The sequence below is a fragment of the Raphanus sativus genome, chromosome 9 (assembly GCF_000801105.2).
Source record: "Raphanus sativus cultivar WK10039 chromosome 9, ASM80110v3, whole genome shotgun sequence".
Lineage (NCBI taxonomy): Eukaryota > Viridiplantae > Streptophyta > Magnoliopsida > Brassicales > Brassicaceae > Raphanus > Raphanus sativus.
In genome coordinates, this window is record NC_079519.1 from 24,232,919 (window position 1) to 24,254,474 (window position 21,556).

The window sequence follows — 21,556 nt, forward strand, 5'->3', positions numbered from 1 at the left end:
CACACACACACAAAAAAACCTAGAGATGCGTATTAATAATTAGTAACTTATGGAGTATAACTTTTAATAGTTTAAAATTTTTAAGCGGAAATCCATACATTCCCGGCCCCTCGACCTAAAATGAAATGATTAACAATACCATAATAGTACAACGTACGTAAAACATCATTCAAAAATCTAAAACACATTATGGTACTACGTTAGTAATAGTAGCATAGGTTGAATATAGTTTTTTCTATTAAAAAGAGAGAGATTAAAGTAGTGTTCTGTTGCGTAGGTTGAATAAACCTCCTAGAAGTTTTTTTGGTCACTGAATATTAGAAACTATGCAATTTCCTTGATATGTTTCAAAGACTTCTTAAGATCCGTCTTCTGGCTAAGAAGAGGTGACGAGATTTATTTCTGATGGAATTTATGTATTCCATTGCTCCACTGATTTATTTTCTAGGACCACCTGTTGATTTGAGAATCCCTCCACTGGCATTATAAATAAGCTTCTATCATGTTTGGATGGGTGCTCGCCACCTGTAGATTCGAGCATTATATCTTCATTTCATCAATCGATCCTGCTAATTGCCAATTGGTGAGAAGGTATATATAGTACTCTCAGTTTAGTTCAAGATCAGTTTGCTATTTTACATGTATGTTAAAACCTCTAGTTGGCATTTTTTTGTTGGAACAGCCTACATGGTTGTTCACTTGTTCATACTAAATGTCAATCCCATTCTTGTTAGGGTGAATTCTCGGTAAAACTGATCGATGTTGAGCCCACTTGTATGCTATGTGGCCTCGATCTTTCCCGAATCAAGGAATCATCCTTTTTTTTAACAGGCTAGCATTTATGACATATGAAATGAACAAAGCAATCTCTACCATTATGGTCTCTCTGGTTCCAAAATCCCACTCATTACCTTTCAAAATGTTTTGAGAGTGGGTGCAAAACAAATCTATCTTACTTTAAAATAGTGGACCCAAATTTGGTTAAGATTTGGGAAGCTTTCGGTCAGAGTGTTAGTTGTTTCTGTCTTGCTTCCGTTTCGACGGGGCTGCTTTATGCTTCTTCCGTGATCAATTATTGTCCTATATATTGCTTCTCCTGTGTTTTAGTGACCCTTTCTTTCTATGTGTGTTTTCTTGTAACCGATATTTTTGATATATAAGCCTTTAAAATGTGTATAAACAGATATATAGACTGCACACATACTAAAACATCTATAAGTTAATATTTGTTGAGGTTCTGATTTTTTATTTATTTATAAAAATATTAACTAATAGATAAATTAATATTTATTGATTTGTGAGTAAACTTAAAATAATTTTTTTATGATGTTAAATTTTATAGAAATTTATCGATACAAGTACATATACAAACATAAAATCAGAATTATATTATAACATTATAAATTACTTATTGATATATTTACTAAGCTTTCATAGCATAAATAAATTATTTGATCTAACTAATAAAGTATCATAGTCCCAATATTTCTAATTTACAGTTCTTACTATAGTAATTGTGAATCAAAATATAATATATGTTCGATGGATGATTACAAACATATTAGAATATCCAGATGAAATTATACATATTCATATGTTAACTAAAATTATGTATTTAATATCCTTAGTTTTAATGTTCAAGATTCAAAAATACATCTGCAAGAAATTACACATAAAAGCTCAATCATCATGTTTAGAATACTTCACAAGTTTTGGATACAAATTGAATGACACTACAACTATTGATACACTGAGTTAAAAGAAAAATGAACTCTAAAATTTTGAACTTTAAATAAAATAATATTTTAGTATATTATATTAGTTACAGTATAATATAAATCTATATAATTTATGATATTATAGGGAGTAATATATATTTAAATAGATTTTTTTTAAATGATTTCTTAATATCTTATAAAAATATAAATTTTACACAGATCTGATACATAACTGATAAAAATATTGTTTTGTATACTTATAAACTAACCAAATATTAGTTTATAGATCTTTTATTGCGTATATGTACGTAGCAAGAAAATCATATTAGTAATAACCATTTTTAAACGAATAACTTTACATTTCATTTTGCATTTTTCTCAGCATCACTTTATATATAGAATATTACCTTGGGTTTCACCAAATAGAATCTACCAACACGATTACCATATGTATTGTATAAAGATGAGTCGCTCCAAAAAACCAAGATCATGACCCAAGTCAACCTCTCTCTCTCTCTTTCTCTCTCAGACACAGTACTCAACTTTAAAGACAGTACTCTACATTGAGTCTATTTCCTTCACGACCAAGCTGAGAAAGAGAAAGCAATAAAGAGAGAGAAAAAAAGAAGATAAAGCTTCAATACCAAACTTCTTTAATAAAATTTGGCCTTTTGGTTGTCTCCTTCTTTTTATATATTAACCTGTATTTCTAAGTTGTAGAGATTTAAACTCAGTTCTTTTAGACATTTACAATATGTCCCTCGCAATAATGGCTGATGGTGTCGAAACAGAAAGAGGAGGAAGTAAAAGAAAAAACAGCTTATTAAGAAAACAACTTGCTGTAGCTCTGAGAAGTGTTCAGTGGAGCTATGCAATCTTCTGGTCCTCTTCACCTACTCAATCTGGGTAAGTATAAATCTAACAAAGTAAGTTATTTTGGTCTTGATGATGTTTGCGTTGTAACCAAAATAAGCTATTTTGGTCTTGATCTTTGCATTATAGAAAAAAAGTTATTTTGGTCATATACGCAAAAATAGATCTTGATCTTTCTCTTTGCATATTTTCCCTTTTGCTTGTTATAGATAATGTGTTTTTTAATAAAAGTGTACATATATATTTATATTTCAGTGCTATATTATATATTTAGGGTTTTGGAGTGGGAAGAAGGATGTTATAATGGGGATATAAAGAAGAGGAAGAAGAGATACGAAGCTGCTCATTATAAATATGCGTTGCAGAGAAGCAACCAACTTAGGAAACTTTATCTGTGCATGCTGGAAGGAGACAGTAATACTACTATTAGTACTACTCATGATGTTAATGACCATGGTGATGATGAGGAACATAATTGTAACGGTACTACAAGTATGATGTTGTCACCAGATGATCTCTCTGATGAAGAGTGGTATTATTTAGTCTCCATGTCCTATGTCTTCTCTCCTTCTCAATGGTTTGTTCTCTCTCATCCACTATTAAATATTAAATTAATATATATAAATAGCTCTTTTTCGAACTATTCATATAGGAAAAGTACTAATCTGGGAATGAAAGTGAATTGAACTATGTCCCTTCATTGTCGTCTTAAGACCATGAATCTTTAAAGATTCCACATTTTTGGTCAAATCTCACCTCGAGATTTCATGTACTTTTGGTCAAAGGGGGTTGGTTAATTACCTGACAGTTCACGGGTTCCATTTTTCATTACAAGAGTGACTCTTTTTTTTTTACAACTATAAGAGTGACTCTTACGTACTGTTTATGTCCTTTTGGTTACTATTTCAATTTATTTGCATTTGAAGTATTTTATATTACTACGTTTTTCTTTCTTTCTTTCTCTAGACCAAGACTAAAATGATTTTATTTTTGGTTGGTTGTTTAGTTTGCCAGGAAGAGCTTTGGCGACGGGTGAGACCATATGGCTTTGCAACGCTCAGTACGCAGATAACAAACTCTTCTCTCGTTCTTTATTAGCAAGAGTAAGTCTTCTACAACTTTTTCATTTCTTCTTATTGAATCTTGATCTCTTAAAGAATAGTCTAAATTTTAGTTCTCTTTCCACATGCATTGCTCTTCATGACTGTTCATATGGCTTCTTTTCTTTAGAGCGCATCAATTCAGGTATGTTCTCCCTAATGAGTCTTTAACTGGGCTTACTCTTGTTAATTGTCAGCAAATAAATTTTTAGTGCCTAATTGTTATATTAAGATTTGTACTTCAGTTAGAACTAAAGTAGAAAGTATGTCTTATATATATGTGGGACTTCTCCAGACTGTTGTGTGTTTCCCTTACTTGGGCGGTGTTATTGAGCTTGGTGTCACAGAACTGGTAACTCTTATCTTAATATTAAAGTATTTAACTCTAGTTTCTTGCTTCATAAGGAACTCATTTAAACTTAATTTATTTTTCATTCGTTAATAATAAAAGATTTCAGAAGATCATAGCCTGCTTCAACACGTCAAATTTTGCTTGTTGGAAACTTCTAAACCGGATTGCGTTTCATTAAACTTCTCTGCTCACCACGACAGCGATGATGAGAAGGATCAAATGAAAATTAAGATCAGCGATGCAAACTCAAACTCATTGCTCCAAGAGAACCATCAGATTCAATTTGGTACGTCTGATGAAGACGTTCATTACAAAAGAACTGTCTCAACACTACTCAAATACGCTGCTTATAAAAATGTTCATCATCTCCAACCGGATCAAGTTTCTTCTAATACTGGCTCAAGTTTCTTGCGGTGGAAGCAACGTGAGCAGCCAAACTCAATTCTGCTTCAAGAACAAAGCAATTTCCAGCCGTCGTCACAGAATGTGCTGAGGAAGATATTGCAAGACGTACCTTTGATGCATTCTTTAGACACAAAGAGAATGTCCCCAAGTAAGATGTTTGGTCTGAATCAAGATGATGATCCTTGGGATAGAAGTAAAGAGAACGAAAAGTTCAGTGTCCTTAGAGCTATGGTACCCACTGTCAACGAGGTAATAATAATGAACCTATACTATGTTTCCCAAGCTTCATGCTCTATATCAGAAACCAAGAATCTGTTTGGAATATCTCTGCAGGTTGATAAAGAATCAATACTGAACAACACAATCAAGTACTTGCAAGAACTAGAGGAAAGAGTAGAAGAGCTAGAATCTTGTATGGGCTCAGTTAATTTCGTAGAGAGACAAAGAAAGAGCGCTAACGTTAACGACTCTGTGTTGATCGAGGAGACATCAGGGAACTATGATAACAGCACGAAGATCGATGGAAACTCAGGAGAAACCGAAAAAGTCACTATTTTCAGAGATGAGACTCATTTGAGAGTTAAACTGAAAGAAACAGAAGTTATGATGGAAGTAAGATGTTCTTACAGAGACTACATAGTGGCAGACATCATGGAAACTCTTAGCAAACTTCACATGGATGCTTTCTCTGTTAGATCTCACACACTTAATGGGTTCCTCACACTTAATCTCAAGGCAAAGGTAAGTTCTAGGAAAAACAATCTTCTCCATGTCTGGAAGAGACACATTTCGGTTTTCTTGACCTACATGTACTATTTTTGATGTCATGCAGTTTCGTGGGGCTGCAGTTGCGTCGGTAGGGATGATTAAGAGAGAGCTGAGGAGAATCATTGGTGCGATTATATGAAAAATCACTTAAGGATCTCTTAATGATTTTTGTAAAAGTAGTATTATAGTATTTCCTAAACTTTTGATGAAGCGTTATATTGTGTTTTTTGGACTTTGGTGGATTAGTTACATCGAGTTTTGCGAGTTTCTATCTATGTAATTGTAATCTTTGCCAAGACTGGTTGCATGGAATCTTAGACATTGTCATCTTCTGTTTTATAAATTAAGATACGTACCTATATATTGTTCTTGATTAGTTATATATGTCGAACTAATCATCTTACATATCAATGGTTTGGATTCACTTTTATTCTGAAGATTCTCAGTTGATTTGGGTGTTTTTTTTTCAATGTAACGCTTCAGTTTCTTGCTGAGTCCTAATAAACGGATTGAATGTTACCAGCCGAGGACTGTAACTTAAAATGTAATTTATTCAGAACTGTTTATTATTTCTTAACTAAATTATTTGTGCTGCTCCTTTGTAACTCATATAGAGCCTGTAAAGAAGTAGTAAATGTTATGGAGCAATATAAAAGTTACAGGTTTCACTTGCATTATCCCCAGTTCCTTTAAGCCCTTTTTAAAAAAATTCTTGGTTAAATTTGAATCTTGATGGCACCTAAGAAGAGAGGAAAACTGGAAGTACTTCTTGTTGATGCTCATGGAATCACACATACAAATTTTATTGGTGACTAAAAAAAAGATAAAAACGTTTTTCATATGTTTGTATATCTAATCAGTTATCAAACTTAGTAGCTCTTATTTCTCGAGTATTTGGTTGCAGGAAGTCCTGTGTATTATGTGTTTTTACAATGTGGGACAAAGGAATACCGAAGCAAAATGTCAAAAGGTTTAAGTTTTGTTTTAGTGACACACTTTTGTTGTTGATTTGAACCGAACGTACATTTAAAGATATTTGTGGTGAAAGCAGGTGATAATGACAACGCGTTGTGGAACCAAAAGTTTGTGTTCGATTTCCAAATGTCTCAATGGAAGAAGCTGACCCACATCAAGGTTAGAATCATGGACAAAGAGCTCTTCAAAGATGGTGGATTCGTCGGTGAAACCATGTAAGTTTTTGTTTTATAAGTAAGTGTGGTTTAGGATAGCAATATTAAGACAAAATACCACCCATATGTGACTGTGATTTGGTACAGAGTTCATCTTGGAGGGATAATAACCGAAGGACGTGACAAAGGATACATAGAAGTTAAACCAGCTCCATACAATGTTGTTCTTGAGGATGGTACATTTAAAGGCGGGCTAAAACTTGGATTTAGATTCACTGCAACGGTAACTCAGTAATTATCCTTAGACAACTTGAGTTCTGTAGAACAGAAATAACATAGATCTTTTTAATTTATTTTCTGTAGGATAAATTCCATATTAAGAAGGCATGGGAAGTGAAGATAGAGGGTAAAAACAGTGAAGAGCCAATGGTTTCTCCAGTTCTGAATCTGATAAAACTCCCTTTGTTAAGGTTTCTCATCTATTGCTTCCGGAAAACAACCAAATATCAACTAAAAGATAACTAAAATGATCACAGGTTTTAGCATCAAAACTCTTCACTTCAGCTGTCTTTTTTTTCTTTATTTTGATGGTTCACTGTTCACATAAATCTTAATTAGTACTTCTTCCATTTGAAAAACAATCAGTGTTTTAAAAATTTCACACATATTGATAGAACTTATTAAGTTTTAGTTATAGATGCATACTTTTGTCATTATCTATTTCTATAGTTCTAAACCAATAAAAATTTAATAAATACAATATATTTTGTAAAATTTACAATTAATTATTATTATTTAACAAAAAATGTATTTAAAAAAATATGCATCTTTATGAAAAGGAGTTAGTATCACATATTCCCTCCGTTTCAATTTATTTGTCGTTCTAGACTTCGACACACAGATTAATAAAACATTTAATTTTGTATATTTACTAGATAAAAACATCATTACCAATACACCTAATTAGATTTCAACCAATAGAAAAATTGATTAGATTAAAAAGTCAATAAATTTTGCATTGAAATCATAAAATGACACTTATTTTGAAACGAAAATTTTGCTCCAAAACGACATATAATTCGAAACGGAGGGAGTATCACTATTTGGATTAGCTGTCACTAGCGATGACACGTTTCTTTAATTCCTGAGTTTGTGCAGACATTATAGGTTCACAGCTGCATGGTCAAGAGTGCAAGCTGGTACCATCAATGCAGAACTTCTTTACTGTTTTGTTTGGTCGTCTATAGCAATTTTCTACCCGTAGCCGTAGCTAGGGTTTCTCTATCAACCGTTCACGGTGGCGTAATGGGCAAGAATAAAATACTATTGATGACTTTTAATTTTTTTCACCTTCAATCTCTATTAATAAATGGCGTGCAGTTATATCTTCCAATGTAACATTTTTCTTACTTTCATTTAATTTCCCAACCAATCTAAAATCCTAGCTAACACATATTCTGGGAATAAATTAAATTCTAAGATATTTTTTATTTACGTTGTTTGATAAAGTATTTTGCTACTGATCAATATCAATAATTTTATATAACAAAATATAGGTTTGTATTCATAATCTGAAAGTTTGTGTTACCGTGTTACTCATATGTGATCATTGTCGTCATTGCTTTTAGTGTAAACTGAATTTTTCCTGAATATGTTTGATATATGTTGAATAATGACAACAAATAAACTATAGCAGTTATGTTCGAATTTGGCAGCCTCCGTAATAGGAAGTTTCTCCTTATTCTCCTCTCTGAATGTTGTTTATCATCAAAGTGATCCTTCTCCCCTTTCTTTTTAATTTGTAAAAGGCTGGCAGCCTTAGCCAGGCACATTAGTATTAATGAAAATCCTTTTATCAAAAAAAGAATGTTGAAACAAAAATGTGAAAGTAGTTTAGCATTATCTAAATGCCCTACTATATTTTAAATACTAGGTGGGCTTTGTTACAACGAGAATATGGGACGCACGTCTCTGTCTTACGCACGAACCATGCAATATATATTGTCTCCTCCATTACATTATGTTATCATGTGCTAAAGTATAAGTGCACATAATTTTACCAAAAAAAAAAAATTGTAAGTACACATAATTCAAATCGATAAAACTAGTCACCTATTATGAGTTGCAGGTTGATCGTGTGGCCTACATGGGGACTAAGCTAAACTCCGGCCATGTGGGTAGTTGGTCTCATTTTAATAAACGGTTTGACACAAAGATAAACTAAAATTTCCAGTGGACGCGCTGCAAGACCGACCAAGAATAGTTCTTTTTTTTTAAAACCAACATTGAGTTTTAAAGAATAGTTATAAAGGTCAGCAGATATAATATCATATACGTTGAACATTCACTAAAACAAGATCTTTTCATAAGATAAAAAAATTTCAACTAATTCAACAAAACTGAAATTCACATTGGAGGTCTTTAAATTCGTAAAATTTGATCTATAAAGTTAATTGACAACGAAAAAATACAAGGAATTCATTGGTGAATGTGCAATCATTAGTTGGACAATCTAATAATCAAAGATTTGTTTGCATGTTTGAGTATTATACTCCATAATATATTAGCAAACAAGAGAGCCTTAAAGTACTATAGTACTAGCAAATAGACGAATTGTTAAACAAACATCACTTGTTGAAGCCAACTTCAACATCTGCACAGTTAGAGATCAATCATTCCACTTCCACATTACTTCGTTTTTCCGATAACCGGCTTCTCCACCTGAAAACTTCCATAGGAGAGAGGGTTTCGGATTCAGCCGGAGGCAATTGTATTTTTCTTTTGTAAAACGTACGTTCGAATTTTTGCTTTAAACGGTTCAAAACTTCAAATCGATGCAGAAGTTTTAAAGGGGAAAATCAATATAAAGACCGTTGCTTTCATTTTTTACTTTAAACGTTCTTTTATTTGAATTACATATTCAGCAAAACTCAAAGATAAAAATTGCATGCGTTCTTTTTTTTTTATATCTGCTTTTTGCTTCTTTTCTTAAAATATATTACTGACTTTATAGTTCTTTGGTCCTAGAAATTTCGCTATCCATAAACAAATTCCTGGTTTCAAATTCATATTCTAAAGTCTTATCTTGATAAACACATCGAAAAATTAAAAGCTATAATTACATTCGTTTCTGTGTTCCTTCTTCACAAGAAACAGATCAAGAACACAAAGAAAGAGAGAGAGTTTTTTTTAAAGCTAGAAAAGAAGATGGAGAATGTATTGAATCCAGATGAAAACGAAGATAGAGTTTATCATCATCAATTATCCATTGACCCAAATGATCAATCAACATCAGAGACTCCGGTTTCCTTAACGATGAGCGTGGATTCTTTTGTTTATCCTCGAACTTGTTCAGAGAGTACTTCAGGCTTCTCAGACCAAATAGATGAAACCAACAGCTCCTGTAGTGAACCTTCTCCCTGTGATTGGCCTGTCCTCACTGAATCTAAGAGCTCTAAATATCTCACTACAGGTTTAGAGCTTCAAAGAGATGAAAATCTTGTAGCTCAAGAAATCTCAGAACCAGGTGCTGTGTACTTTCTCCCTCTCAGTCTCTGTGTGTTTCTCTACTTTTTTTATTTTATTTTTAAAAAGATAATAAAATGTGTTCTAGGTTTGTGCAGAACTTGAGACAATGAAGGAAAGATTTGCGAAGCTTCTACTTGGAGAAGATATGTCAGGAAGTGGTAAAGGAGTCTGCACTGCAGTGACCATCTCTAATGCTATTACCAATCTTTATGGTCAGTCACACAGCCAATGTTCTTGTCGCAGACCAAATCTAAATTATTTATTCCATCTTTCGTTTTTGTGAAAAAAAAAAAAATGTTTGATTGCAGCTACAGTGTTTGGCCAGAATCTGAGACTAGAGCCGTTAGAAACAGAGAAGAGAGCATTGTGGAAGAGGGAAATGAATTGTCTTTTATCTGTATGTGATTACATAGTTGAGTTCATTCCTAGATGTCAAAGTCTAAGCAATGGAACTACTGTTGAGGTAACAAAACTTCTAATATGTATTAGTCTGAAAACTTGGGGGAAAAAGAAGTAAAAGATGGAGTGTTTTATCAGGTGATGGAGAGTAGACCAAGAGCAGATATTTATATGAACTTACCTGCATTAAGAAAGCTAGACTCTATGCTTATGGTACATTTAAATATCCAATGATCAATTCAAATGATTATGAATCAAAAAGATCATCTTCTGATGATCTTTGTTTACAGGAAGTGTTGGATGGTTTTCAGAACACAGAGTTTTGGTATGCAGAAGAAGGAAGCCTGTCAATGAAATCTGCACGTTCTGCAACTGGATCGTTCAGGAAAGTTATAGTACAGAGGAAAGAAGAGAAATGGTGGTTACCAGTTCCTCTGGTTCCTCCAGAAGGTTTGTCAGATAAAACAAGAAAACAACTCAAGAACAAGAGAGAGAGTACTAATCAGATACACAAAGCTGCCATGGCTATCAACAGTAGCATCCTCAGTGAGATGGAGATTCCAGAGTCTTACATGTCAACTCTCCCAAAGGTTTTCTTTTGTTTCACTCTTATTACTATTTTGCTTAAAGATTCTTATTCTGAGCCCTTTGCTTATTAACCATTTGGATGTTTCAGTGTGGGAAAAGTAGTGTTGGTGATTCAATATACCGCTACATGAGTGCTTCTGGTCGGTTTTTCCCAGAGAAACTCTTAGATCGTCTGAACATAGCATCTGAGCACGAAGCTGTGCAGTTAGCAGATAGAGTAGAAGCTTCAATGTACACATGGAGACGCAAAGCTTGTCTAATTAACTCCAAGAACTCATGGAACATGGTGAAAGATCTTATGTCAACTACAGAGAGAACAGACAAGAACTATGTAATGGCAGAGAGAGCAGAGACTCTGCTCTTCTGTTTGAAACAGCGTTACCCAGAGTTGTCTCAGACATCATTAGATATATGCAAGATTCAGTACAATAAGGTAAAACAAACTGATGAAAGAAAAAAGTCAGGATGTAAATAAGCAGTAACTGGAGAGTTATTTTATTGAGACTAAAGTTGTCTTTCGTTTCTTTTTTGGTTTGCAGGATGTTGGGAAAGCAGTGTTGGAGAGCTATTCAAGAGTACTTGAAGGGTTAGCTTTTAACATAGTTGCTTGGATTGATGATGTTCTCTATGTAGACAAAACCATGAGCGGTTGTGAATAAGTTGTTACTTTTACTTTTGACTTGAGTTTTTCTATGTTTCTTCTTGTCCTTCTGTTCTCATCTTCTGTAGATCAGATCAATGTAAAATCTACTTATATAAAGTTTCCCCCAAAAAGAATAGTTAGCTAAGTTTCTCACCATCACTCATATAAGAAGAGAGAAAAAGTGATTCAAGAAGGAAAGCTACAATATAAAAAGTTCCAAGGGGAATAATATTTTCAGAGAATAGACAATACTAATAATAATAATGGAACAAGAAACTTGAGACAACTAATTATCGAATGATGAATCCCTATTTTATATACAACAGGGTTCCGAACCAACATTGGGTCCGGGTGGTGTAAGCAAAAAAAGGGTTAGTTAGTAGTGGTAGTTAAAATACAAAGAGAACTGAAGACCACAGACAGATAAGACTCATAGAGATCTCTCTCAATAAGTATGGACTTTGCCTGTTTCAGTCTTCTTATGATGAGCCCCCTCAATAAAATGAGAGATACAGTCTTCTAAGGGCACCGAAGATCCAAAAGCTTCTTTACTTGTCACTACTTCCCAGAGCTCTCTCACTCTCTCTCTCTGATGATCATCAAAAGAAACTATATACTCATTCTCAGCTGTCGTCATCCACTGAACCAATGTATGTCAGATCAGTACGCCTGACCCTAACAGCACCTTTTAGCCAACATGTGGCTCGAACATTGCCCATGTCACTGCTGTTTGAAGGATTGCTGCTTGATGGACCTGAGCTCGTCCCGTCTTCCAAAAGCGTCCATGGGTCAACAACCACATCCGTGTTTTCTGCTTCTTGCTGCTGAGACTGTGACAACATCGTCTGCTTCAACTTCCCTTGCGCTGCTGCTGTTACGGTTTTTGGTATGGCAGGGGAGTTTCTTTGATTGAGACCAGAAGATCCCGATGGTTGAACAAGTGTGAGAGCCGTTGGCGGAACCGAATGTGGCTGACACGAGAGAGAGCAACGCAGAGACGGAAGGAGGGTTGGCATCGCTGCTTGAATCCGCCATCTAATGGTTTCTGGTAACTGCATCCGCGCAAGCTCACTCTGCATTATTTGACATAAAAGAAACAGCAACTTCAAGAATCATTAGTTTCAGTCCAAGACAGAAGACTTCAGAATTTTTTTATAATTTTGTTGACAAACCTGTAGGCTCTCTGCTGCATCACGATCAAAAAAGGTAAAGTCTTTGGATGATTCATTAGAGGAACAAGACCTTGGCTTTAGCCAATTTGGCTGGTGATTGCTTAACAGCCCATGGAGTACAAACAGTAAACGGTCAAATAAGATTTCATTAGAAAGATCTGCCATGAGAGATGGATCTGTTGTTGATTCGGTCTCCGACTTTGATAAGTCATTACGAGGAGAACACACAGCAGAATCTTCATATACTACCCTGCTTCCAAGCAGACGAACTATAGTAGACGCAAGTGTGTGTCTCGTGTTCCTAAACGACGGTTCCCTGAAAAAAACGATTGCCAAATATAACTCAGCCTTTGATTAGGTAACATATTTCATATGACTTTTCCAACAAAATTCGGTTAAACTGAATGAGAAAACAAAACTATTGAGTACCTGCAGATGACAGGCAGTAATCTTAGCAGAAAATGCAACCGCAAAGACATAGAAGATCTCAAAGCAGCCGGGGAAGGTGGTGGCACGGTGTCAGTAGTATTTGTTGTTGCGGATCTTCTTGCTAAACTAGGGCTACCACCACGAAGGCCCTTCCGAGTACTTCCTTTACTTGATGAAACCTCAGACCCGGATGAAGCAGTTCCCATGTGTTTAGTGTTTGTTATACTACTGCGGTTGGTAACAGAACTTAACTGCTGCTCAATATTGCTAAACTGCCTTACCAACTCATTCACAAAGGTACTTCTAGATTCATCAGAGCTTTGATCTATGCATGGTAGCACTAGCTTAACAAAAGCCCTCTCCGTCGTAACCCCATAGCCAAAGCCAACACTGAGCCGATTCTTCTCATCTAATAATAACTTTTTTGAACCCAACCCTTCTTCGATCACTTCTCCTTCTTCCATAGAAGCAACAGTCTCCAACTTCCTTTTCTTCCCTCCTGCTGTCTTGTTTCCCATGATAGGATCAGAACTGGAGTTACTGCACCAACCCCAAGGTTTCCAAAACTGAGGTTTCGTCGGAAGTCCTTTGCTTTCACCTACTATAATCAGCTTTTGTCTGATTGTTTTCCGTCCAAAAAGAACATCGTGACCTGCTAGAAACCATTCAGCTTGCTTCAGCATTGACTCCTCAACCGATCTACCGAAGAGATGAACCACTTCCGAGAAAAGTGGAACCGCATCAGGTCTCACTAATAACCTTGTGAGGAGGATTTGAATGAAATTTTTCTCATTCTCAGAGGCTTCAGACTTCTCGGAGGTAGGACAGGAAGATCGTATTGCATCTGTCAACGGCATATCATGATTTTCAAGTTTCTCAGTAAGTGCTTGTTCGTTTAGAAGCAGCCTGAGTTCAACCCACTGCCAGTGAAACTTTGCAGGTTGAAGGGAGTCTAATACAGATACGAGCTTGTCCACAAGACTTGTTCCATTTCCCTGGTGTCGGTTTTTTGCTTCACTAACTCCTTCGTGGGAGTAACCACAGGATGGCACCTTACAATCGATTAATGAATTTAGGAAAAGACGTGCACGAAGAGGAGCAAAGGCCACAGCTTTCAGGTGCATATCCAAACCATTCAACTCCAGTACCGATGCAAACTCAGCGTCTGTGGAATCAGCAACTATCAGTTCATAAAGTCCCTGAGTATCTCTCAAACACACATCTCGGAAAGGAAGGTGTTTGATCACATCATGGAAGGCCATTGTTAAAGACTGATAAAGGCGGTGAGTGTCATCATGGACGCCGGAGTTAGAGTTGCCATTCGAAACAAAAGGCCTCCACAGAACAAAAGCAAGAATAGAATACGCTGGTGGGAAGACCAATTTAAGCGGAAGCATGCGCTGCATACGCGATACAGCCACCACGGAAGATTCTCCCACAAGCTCCAAGACAAGCCCTTCCGAAACAGTTTTGCAATTACCAACAAGAAGTCTGAACCAATGAACATAAACTTCAACAGGGTTTTCCATTTTAGAGGCTCCCACGGACCTAGCACTGCCATTAGAACTCGATTTTGTACGCCTTACAAACTGAACAAAATCTAAGTACTCCCTTAGTCTCAGCAAACCAACGATCCTCTCAAGGGTTATAACGCCATGCGTGATAGCACCTATAACAAGTGCAGATACAGCTGCAGTAACTTTTGTTCCTCTGCTCAGCGGTATTTTTCCAGTACCATTCGACATATCACTTGTGGTAATGTTCGCATTTGAATCATAGGATTCAGGAGATAGCTGATGCTGACTTCGGGATCCCTTCACAGGGGCGAAGGCTCCAGAAAGAGCAGTGGAACTTTCTGTTGCAAGCGCTATTTCAAACACGCGGCTTTGACGCTCTCCAAGAGCTTCCTTCAAGAGGCACAGACAGGTTATATGGATTTGCAAAACATATCGTGCGATATTAGATGAACCTACGCCAGATGGATGATTCTGATGAACAGAGAGATCTGAATTCTTCGCCATGGAAATCCCTATACTGTTTATTATTGCAGAAACCGCAGAAGAAACCAAAGAGGGATCACCCTCTTGAGCTGCACCGCCAGTCTGTCTAATGCAGTCCATTAGCCCAACTACAATTTGTTGGGCCACCTGATACCCGTAATCATTCTTCTCAGCAGGTGGGGCTTTCATGGTACCAGTACCCATGAGTTTTCTGAGATACTGAGTTGCCTCTTCAACTTTGCGTTGCACACCTTCTCTCATAGTCAAGCCCACTCTTGAAGGACGAGTGATTTTTTTACGTAAATACTCATCTGGATTATCTACTCCTGCTGGAACCCCAAGGGGAATTCCATACTCACTGTTTCCTGGTCGCGTATGATCAAGTTCAGAAAGAAGTCTCTTTTCACATGTTGCTTTGAAACTGCTATGCCATTCCACCACACTGGGAAGGCTTCCATATCTTTTCAAAATATAGCGAGCATAAACTAAGGCAGCTGATCCAGAAATCTTTCCACTACTGGACATAAGTGACGCAGCACGTGCCATCAAAGCTGTCATGGTCTCAGGAATAAGATCTGCTGAAAGTAGAATATTTTCATACCTGAAAAAAGTGATCGCACACATGCACCAATAAAGTATTTAGAAATATATCGTCAAAACAAAAATGATTAGTGTCATTTATAGAACGGGAAGTAAAACACACCTCCTAAGTGATGATACTAGAATAGCTTCCCCTACTTCATACGTGTTGTTTTCAACATCCCTTGGCATAACCAGAAGGTTTCTCCCACCTTGAAAGGCAAAATTTGGACTACTGTTGCCCTTTGGCAATAACCAAAGAAGAAATTTAACCACTAAAACCAAATCCAGAGAGAGATCCATGAGAAATAATATGGCAGATAGCTCGTCTGCCCTAAGCTTCCACCTAGTTGTCCTACTCTCTTCAACTGGAGCAGCTTTGTTGAACTGCCCAACTCTCACACTGCTCTTTTCGGACTCTTCAACAAGTTGCCGAACCACAGTTGTAAGCCAAACCGCAATAGACCGCTTATCAACAAACTGTAGCTGCTTCAAAGAGTTTCCAACAGATACAATATCCACAGGGGTAGAAGTTCTAAACACATCAACCACCCAATGGTTTTCTCCTTCCACTCCAAGGCCATGATGAGGACAGCTTACTTTACTATCACAAACAAGACTCGTTGAAGTGCCCTGGCTACCTTCAATCCTAGTAGCTTGTAGTTGAGCCAGAGATTGTGTTTTACGCCCCATCTTCTGCCTACCCCTCGGTACTTGTTTAGTCAACTCTAGCGGAGGATCAACCTTCAGAGAAGGTTCCACTGTTTTCAATCCCTTTTTGATCCACCAGTTATCTTCTTCATCTGATATAATTGGTGAACTCCAAGAGCTCTTTTCATCATCCATTTTCGGCCTTTTTGATTTTCTACAGTCTTCACACCCTGGTGTAGCTTCTAGTTGATCCACCTTGCTATACACAGATCCACTTGATCCCTTAACACTACTTTGACATTCATCTGGCACTGGGTTTGTCACGCCGGAGGACATACGGGGAAACTGTAACACGGTTGCTATGCGCTCCTTCAGTTCTCTAATATCTACACTGCTCTTGGTATGTTTTCGAAGTCCTTCATTATCTCCCATGGCATCAAACGTCCTTGGCAAATCAACCAACGGAAATGAAGTGGATTTTTTCTTAGACTTCTGATCTGACAGGAAATGTTTACGTTTACCAACAAGCAATTCTCGCAGAAGAAGGCGCCGTTCATTTGAATATATTCTCACAGCCTCAGAAAGCTTATATCCTCCTAAAAGTTGTGCTTCCTCTAAGATGTCATGTACAAAAGAACCAGGTAGCTGTTTCAGTATGCGATGATGTCTCAATCTCCTTTCAGGATCAGCAGCAGGTTGAATCACATCAATCATGCCACTAAGTATGAGTTGTCTCACGTATGCTATGGGATTAAAGATTCCAGAACGTATAAGTTCAAAAACGAGTAACTGAAAGCGCTTTGCTCCACCCCTGTGTACCTCGTGCTGATCAATCCAACAGACTATGATATCATGTAACGCTCCCGGACTTTCAAATGGATCCATCGACCCGTTAGGTTTAGAAACACCAAGAAAATTGCTGTGATGGTTCTTTCCTCTGCGAGCTGCAAATTTCCCACCCAGACTTTTTTGCTTCAGAAGCTGAATGACTAAATGCACCTGAGAACAATCTTTTCTGCCAGAGAACTTGATATCTTTAGGCACACCATCCCGGAAGTCTCTAAAATCACATGTCGCCCATTCAATAAGGAAAAAGACAGAGCAAACAAAGGATGTGCTAATAGCCCCTATCCATCTAAGCGATGTTCTTAAGCATGGACTGACTTCAGCAATCCAGGTCTCCTCGACGGCTCCGTTGCAGAGGTCTTCAAAGAGATAACAGTAAGCAGCTCTGATATCTCCGTCCGATAAAGCTTTATCCAATGCCTGAACAGCTTTAGCCCCGTTATGTTGAGGATAACCAGCGCTAGCTATCTTTGCCAAATCATCTGCAGTTCTCTGAACCGTTGAAATGGTATAATCAAAAGAAAGAAACTCAAAACGAGAATCAACTCCTCTCCCTTGAAATTGGGTAGAAATCTCTGCAGAATTACTTCTCAGCTTTTCCAGATTCTCATATGCTTTTGATGCATAGCTCACGTCATTGGGTCCACATGCTGCTATGGAAGGAGGTAGTGGAAAGCAATCTGAAGCAACAAATGTGTCGGGTGCAGCCAATACCAAGTAGCGAACCATTTCAGTTAAAGCAGAGAGAGTATAGGCTCTTCGGGAGTTATCAACAAGATCGGATCCACCAGGAGCAGGTTCTTGGATGAAACGGACAGCAATAGCTACAAGATTCTGCACATATGTCTGAGAGAGAACAATGCTCTCTAAAACACCATATACAATGGGGAGTAGCAACTGCAAAGTTTCAAAGACCTCTTTTTCCTGCAATAAAAAGCAGAAGGGAAATCAAAAAGCTGAAGACTAGAATACCATTATCTTGGATCAATAAATTAATCTAGAACCATACCTGTAAGAGTCTGAGAACCCAATCAACAATGAGATTAGGAAGAAGAAGCCCCTCAGCAAGGTGCCACTGTAGAAGACGCACCATATACCACCACTTAAAATGCAGAGATGTTTCCTCACCGTAAAGACTTGCTGATGCTGGACTTATCTTTTGAACTGATCCTGTATAAAGCATCTGGGGCGACCTATCTCTAGTTTGCTGAGAAGGATATGAATTATTCCGTGACAAAAGTTCATTCAAAAGGTATTGCAGGTAGTCAATAACATCTTTTGTCCATTGCTCACACCGAGTAGTTTGTGTTTTGTCAGGTGTCCCTGAAAAAATAGACGCGGAACTAGGTCGCACCTGCAAGTTGAAAACAAAAATTGATATCCTCCAATGCCGAAAAGATTATTAATTACAGACAATCAAATTGTTCCCAACAACGTACCTGGTTAAGATAAGTCACTTTTATAAACCAAGTAGCTCTCGGTAACGGAACATTGTTCCTTATGAGGACTTCAAATAAGGTGTTTCTCTTAAATCCAGGAACGTTATCAGCCAAAGAGCGTAATCGCTTGTGCTGTTGTGATAAACTCTGAGGAAAAAAAATGAGAGCATGAATCAGTTAAATACTCTACTTCAGCGAGATTTAAAACATATGCTTTCAATTTATCAGAATTCCATAACAATTAACAACCAAGAAGACTTGAATATTCAGAAAAAAATTTCACAGAACCATTAAAATTAGGTAAATAGGTAAAGTGTGGCCATGACTATCTATTGGAAATTATACCAGATGTACAGCAACAAACGTGGGCCAAAAGAGTACTGCTAAGAAGTTTAGATAAAAGGATAGCGATATGTCAGAATACCTCAATCCATTTTTTCTTCGTCTCCTCCCCACATGATCTTTGTTCTGGGAATCCAGGCTTACATAGAAGCGAACCGGAGAGAGGCACCCCGTAAACCTGACCAGCCTGCCATATAAATCGGGAGATTAAAAAGTATTGGCAATGTGATTGGGTCTGCAACCCTAATATTCTGCACATAGAGCACACGCTTAATTGAAAAGGAAAGGAGTCAGAATCTCAGGTTTACCTTGCGCTTCAGTGCACGAGACTCATTGATAGCTCTAAAACACTTTCTGACAGCCTGCGGGATAGGATTGAATTTAATTTCACTATAACAAACAAATGAACTCGATAAGGGAGAAAACAGTGTCTATACTCTCTAACACCGTACCTCTTTGCACTTTATGACAACAGGCTTGGAAAAAGTATGGACATGAGTCAATATAATCTCTTCGGCTTCCTATAAGGACCAAAGGAACAGAACCTCAATTAGAGATCATCACTCCAATGCACATTCTGCCTGAGTAAAACCTTATTCCTACTTTAATTTCGAGCATCTATTGGGAAATAGCGTAGACATGGGTCGAAGGTGCTTTTCTACGTTTTTAAATTAGCAAACAACAAGGACGCATATTAAACTAATTCAGTCGATCGCACCTTAAGTCCATCAACAGTTTCCTTGTATCCAGACTGAGCATACTCTTTGGTTAGGTTCTCTTCGGGAGAAGTTGATGTTGGAGGATGAAAATCAGGCGGTCCAAGTCTGCAGATTTTTTTGGAGAAATATAAATTATCTGAGAAAGTAAATGAAGATGGAAAAGAGTCGCCAAGGGTTCAAAGGACTTAGCCTTGTGGAGACAAAATAGTGAAATCACAAGACAGAATCAAGTACCGGGAGTTGAGACCGTCCTTTTCACACTTCAACTTGTAGGGTGTCAACGGTGGTGGCCTCCTGCAGTAAACAAAAAAAAAGTATTTACACGTCTTCAAAGTGGTATCAACATATAAAAAGGGGGGTACGAAAAGAGTTGGACATACCTGGAGTTAAGGGAGTAGTTTCCAACAGAAGAGGAATCAGATCGTCCTGATGAACCACCACCACCTACAGCGCTATTATTGACTGCACTAGTGCAGTTTGCAGGATGATACCTTTGCATATCTCCAAACTATAACCGGTTTGCTGGTTCCGAGTCTGACATGAACAATCTGCACTCTAGAACCATAACATGGAACTTGCACTTGTTTATATTTTCCTGGCAATATCTCCTAACAGCATAAACTTAGCACTGACGTCAGTGCAACCCTGAAACATAAAAGCAAACATATATTCAATGATATTGCGTTTTCAAAAGAGCTCAACTCTAACTAGATACAGGTGGCTAGCTAATAGGTAACCGCATTCACTTCAAAGATGTAAGCTTTCTAAGTGGGTTTTAAAGATTAGATTCAAAGGACGCAAGAACAAAAGGTGATCTCAGAGCCCAAGATGAAGCAACAAACTAGACCACCCACATATGAAAGCCAAACTGTCTATAAGCAGACAGAAAGCTACAACCTTTGGCAAGAATATGAGCTCGAAAAAACCAAATCACCCTAATCAAAATCCAACTAATAACTTAGGGTTTCAAATCGAGAACTAACCGATAGAAGGAAAGTTAGGGTTTTGACAGAGAATTGGGCCCTGATTGAGAGAAAGCTCGAAGAAGCAACGAATCTACTGTAGACGAACACGAATTTTCTCCAGCTTTTTTTGACTCTCTTTTTTTTTGTTTTTGCAATTGACGAAGAGGAAATTAGCTTCTGTGTTGGATTCTGTGGATTGGGAATCGAAATTGGGACGAGGAAGAAGAAGAATCGAATAAACAAAACTCTTGTTGGGTTGAATCCGATCTCATCTAACACACACACACTCTTCTTCTGGTTAGGGACGACGAACACAACACCTTTTCTCCTCCTCTGCCCTCAAGCTTCTTCCTTTCTTTATGCTCCAAGGGCTTTACTGTCATTTTGTATTTTTATTTATTATTACAACTTTTAATCTTTTGATCCAACGACTTCTTTGATTTCTTTTGCCAAAAAAAAAAAACTTATATTCAACTCTTTAATTTTAGTTTTGTGATTTTTATTAAACAACTGTTTTCAAATTTTCAACACACATTTTACTGTTTCTTTTTAATCCTTGTGTTTTCTTCTCATCAACTGTTAGTTTTTGTTCTTAGTATTAAAAACTGATAGTTTTTGTTAGTCCATTAACATATAGTTAGTTGTATATTTATCTATTTTCTGCTTGATATTAGTAATACTAGATTAAAAAAGTCTAACAAATGTTTTTATTATTTAATAATATATCATTTTCAATTGTAAAACTATGATCCATCAAATTTTGCTTTTTGAACATAGGTCAAAGGACTTAATTAGAAATCCTTTATTCAGCTAGTCTTTTGTTTTTGTGATTTAAATTAGCTTTTTGTATCATTTAGAAGTTTTCAATATAATTAGTGTTTTTCAAGTTCTTAAAACTTGTAACACAATT

General features: G+C 36.8%; 4 protein-coding genes across 6 annotated transcripts; 3 read left to right on the forward strand and 1 right to left on the reverse strand.

Annotated features, from left to right (window-relative positions):
* The first annotated feature begins 2,225 nt into the window (after positions 1-2,225).
* LOC108827262 (transcription factor MYC1) lies at positions 2,226-5,577 on the forward strand. Its single transcript, XM_018600638.2, has 8 exons — positions 2,226-2,624; positions 2,866-3,168; positions 3,598-3,694; positions 3,822-3,836; positions 3,987-4,043; positions 4,143-4,697; positions 4,782-5,189; positions 5,281-5,577. Exons 1-8 carry the CDS (start codon positions 2,473-2,475, stop codon positions 5,353-5,355), a joined length of 1,662 nt encoding a protein of 553 aa, XP_018456140.1. The 5' UTR covers positions 2,226-2,472; the 3' UTR covers positions 5,356-5,577.
* A 371-nt stretch (positions 5,578-5,948) lies between these two features.
* LOC108825072 (uncharacterized) lies at positions 5,949-7,610 on the forward strand. The gene is made up of 6 exons (XM_018598413.1): positions 5,949-6,024; positions 6,121-6,186; positions 6,268-6,406; positions 6,494-6,629; positions 6,710-6,816; positions 7,514-7,610. Exons 1-6 carry the CDS (start codon positions 5,949-5,951, stop codon positions 7,608-7,610), a joined length of 621 nt encoding a protein of 206 aa, XP_018453915.1.
* A 1,732-nt stretch (positions 7,611-9,342) lies between these two features.
* Positions 9,343-11,635, forward strand: LOC108825800 (rop guanine nucleotide exchange factor 3). 3 transcript variants are annotated; one of them, XM_018599151.2, is made up of 7 exons: positions 9,343-9,872; positions 9,970-10,086; positions 10,189-10,337; positions 10,412-10,486; positions 10,564-10,863; positions 10,950-11,294; positions 11,401-11,635. In XM_018599151.2, the coding sequence occupies exons 1-7, from the start codon at positions 9,554-9,556 to the stop codon at positions 11,518-11,520; spliced, it is 1,425 nt and encodes a 474-aa protein (XP_018454653.1). In that variant the 5' UTR covers positions 9,343-9,553; the 3' UTR covers positions 11,521-11,635. The 3 variants fall into 3 exon arrangements, with proteins under 3 accessions (XP_018454653.1, XP_056850384.1, XP_018454652.1); XM_018599150.2 differs by having other exon boundaries at positions 9,345-9,872; positions 10,183-10,337; XM_056994404.1 differs by lacking the exon at positions 10,412-10,486 and having other exon boundaries at positions 9,344-9,872; positions 10,183-10,337.
* A 54-nt stretch (positions 11,636-11,689) lies between these two features.
* On the reverse strand, positions 11,690-20,994 carry LOC108827266 (mediator of RNA polymerase II transcription subunit 12). The gene is made up of 13 exons (XM_018600645.2): positions 20,665-20,994; positions 20,062-20,326; positions 19,916-19,975; positions 19,681-19,786; positions 19,415-19,483; positions 19,271-19,324; positions 19,045-19,149; positions 18,621-18,767; positions 18,191-18,535; positions 15,809-18,105; positions 13,106-15,706; positions 12,677-12,992; positions 11,690-12,577 (listed from the first exon to the last, which is right to left on the reverse strand). The coding sequence occupies exons 2-13, from the start codon at positions 20,178-20,180 to the stop codon at positions 12,128-12,130; spliced, it is 6,669 nt and encodes a 2,222-aa protein (XP_018456147.1). The 5' UTR covers positions 20,181-20,326; positions 20,665-20,994; the 3' UTR covers positions 11,690-12,127.
* Between the last annotated feature and the right edge of the window lie 562 nt (positions 20,995-21,556).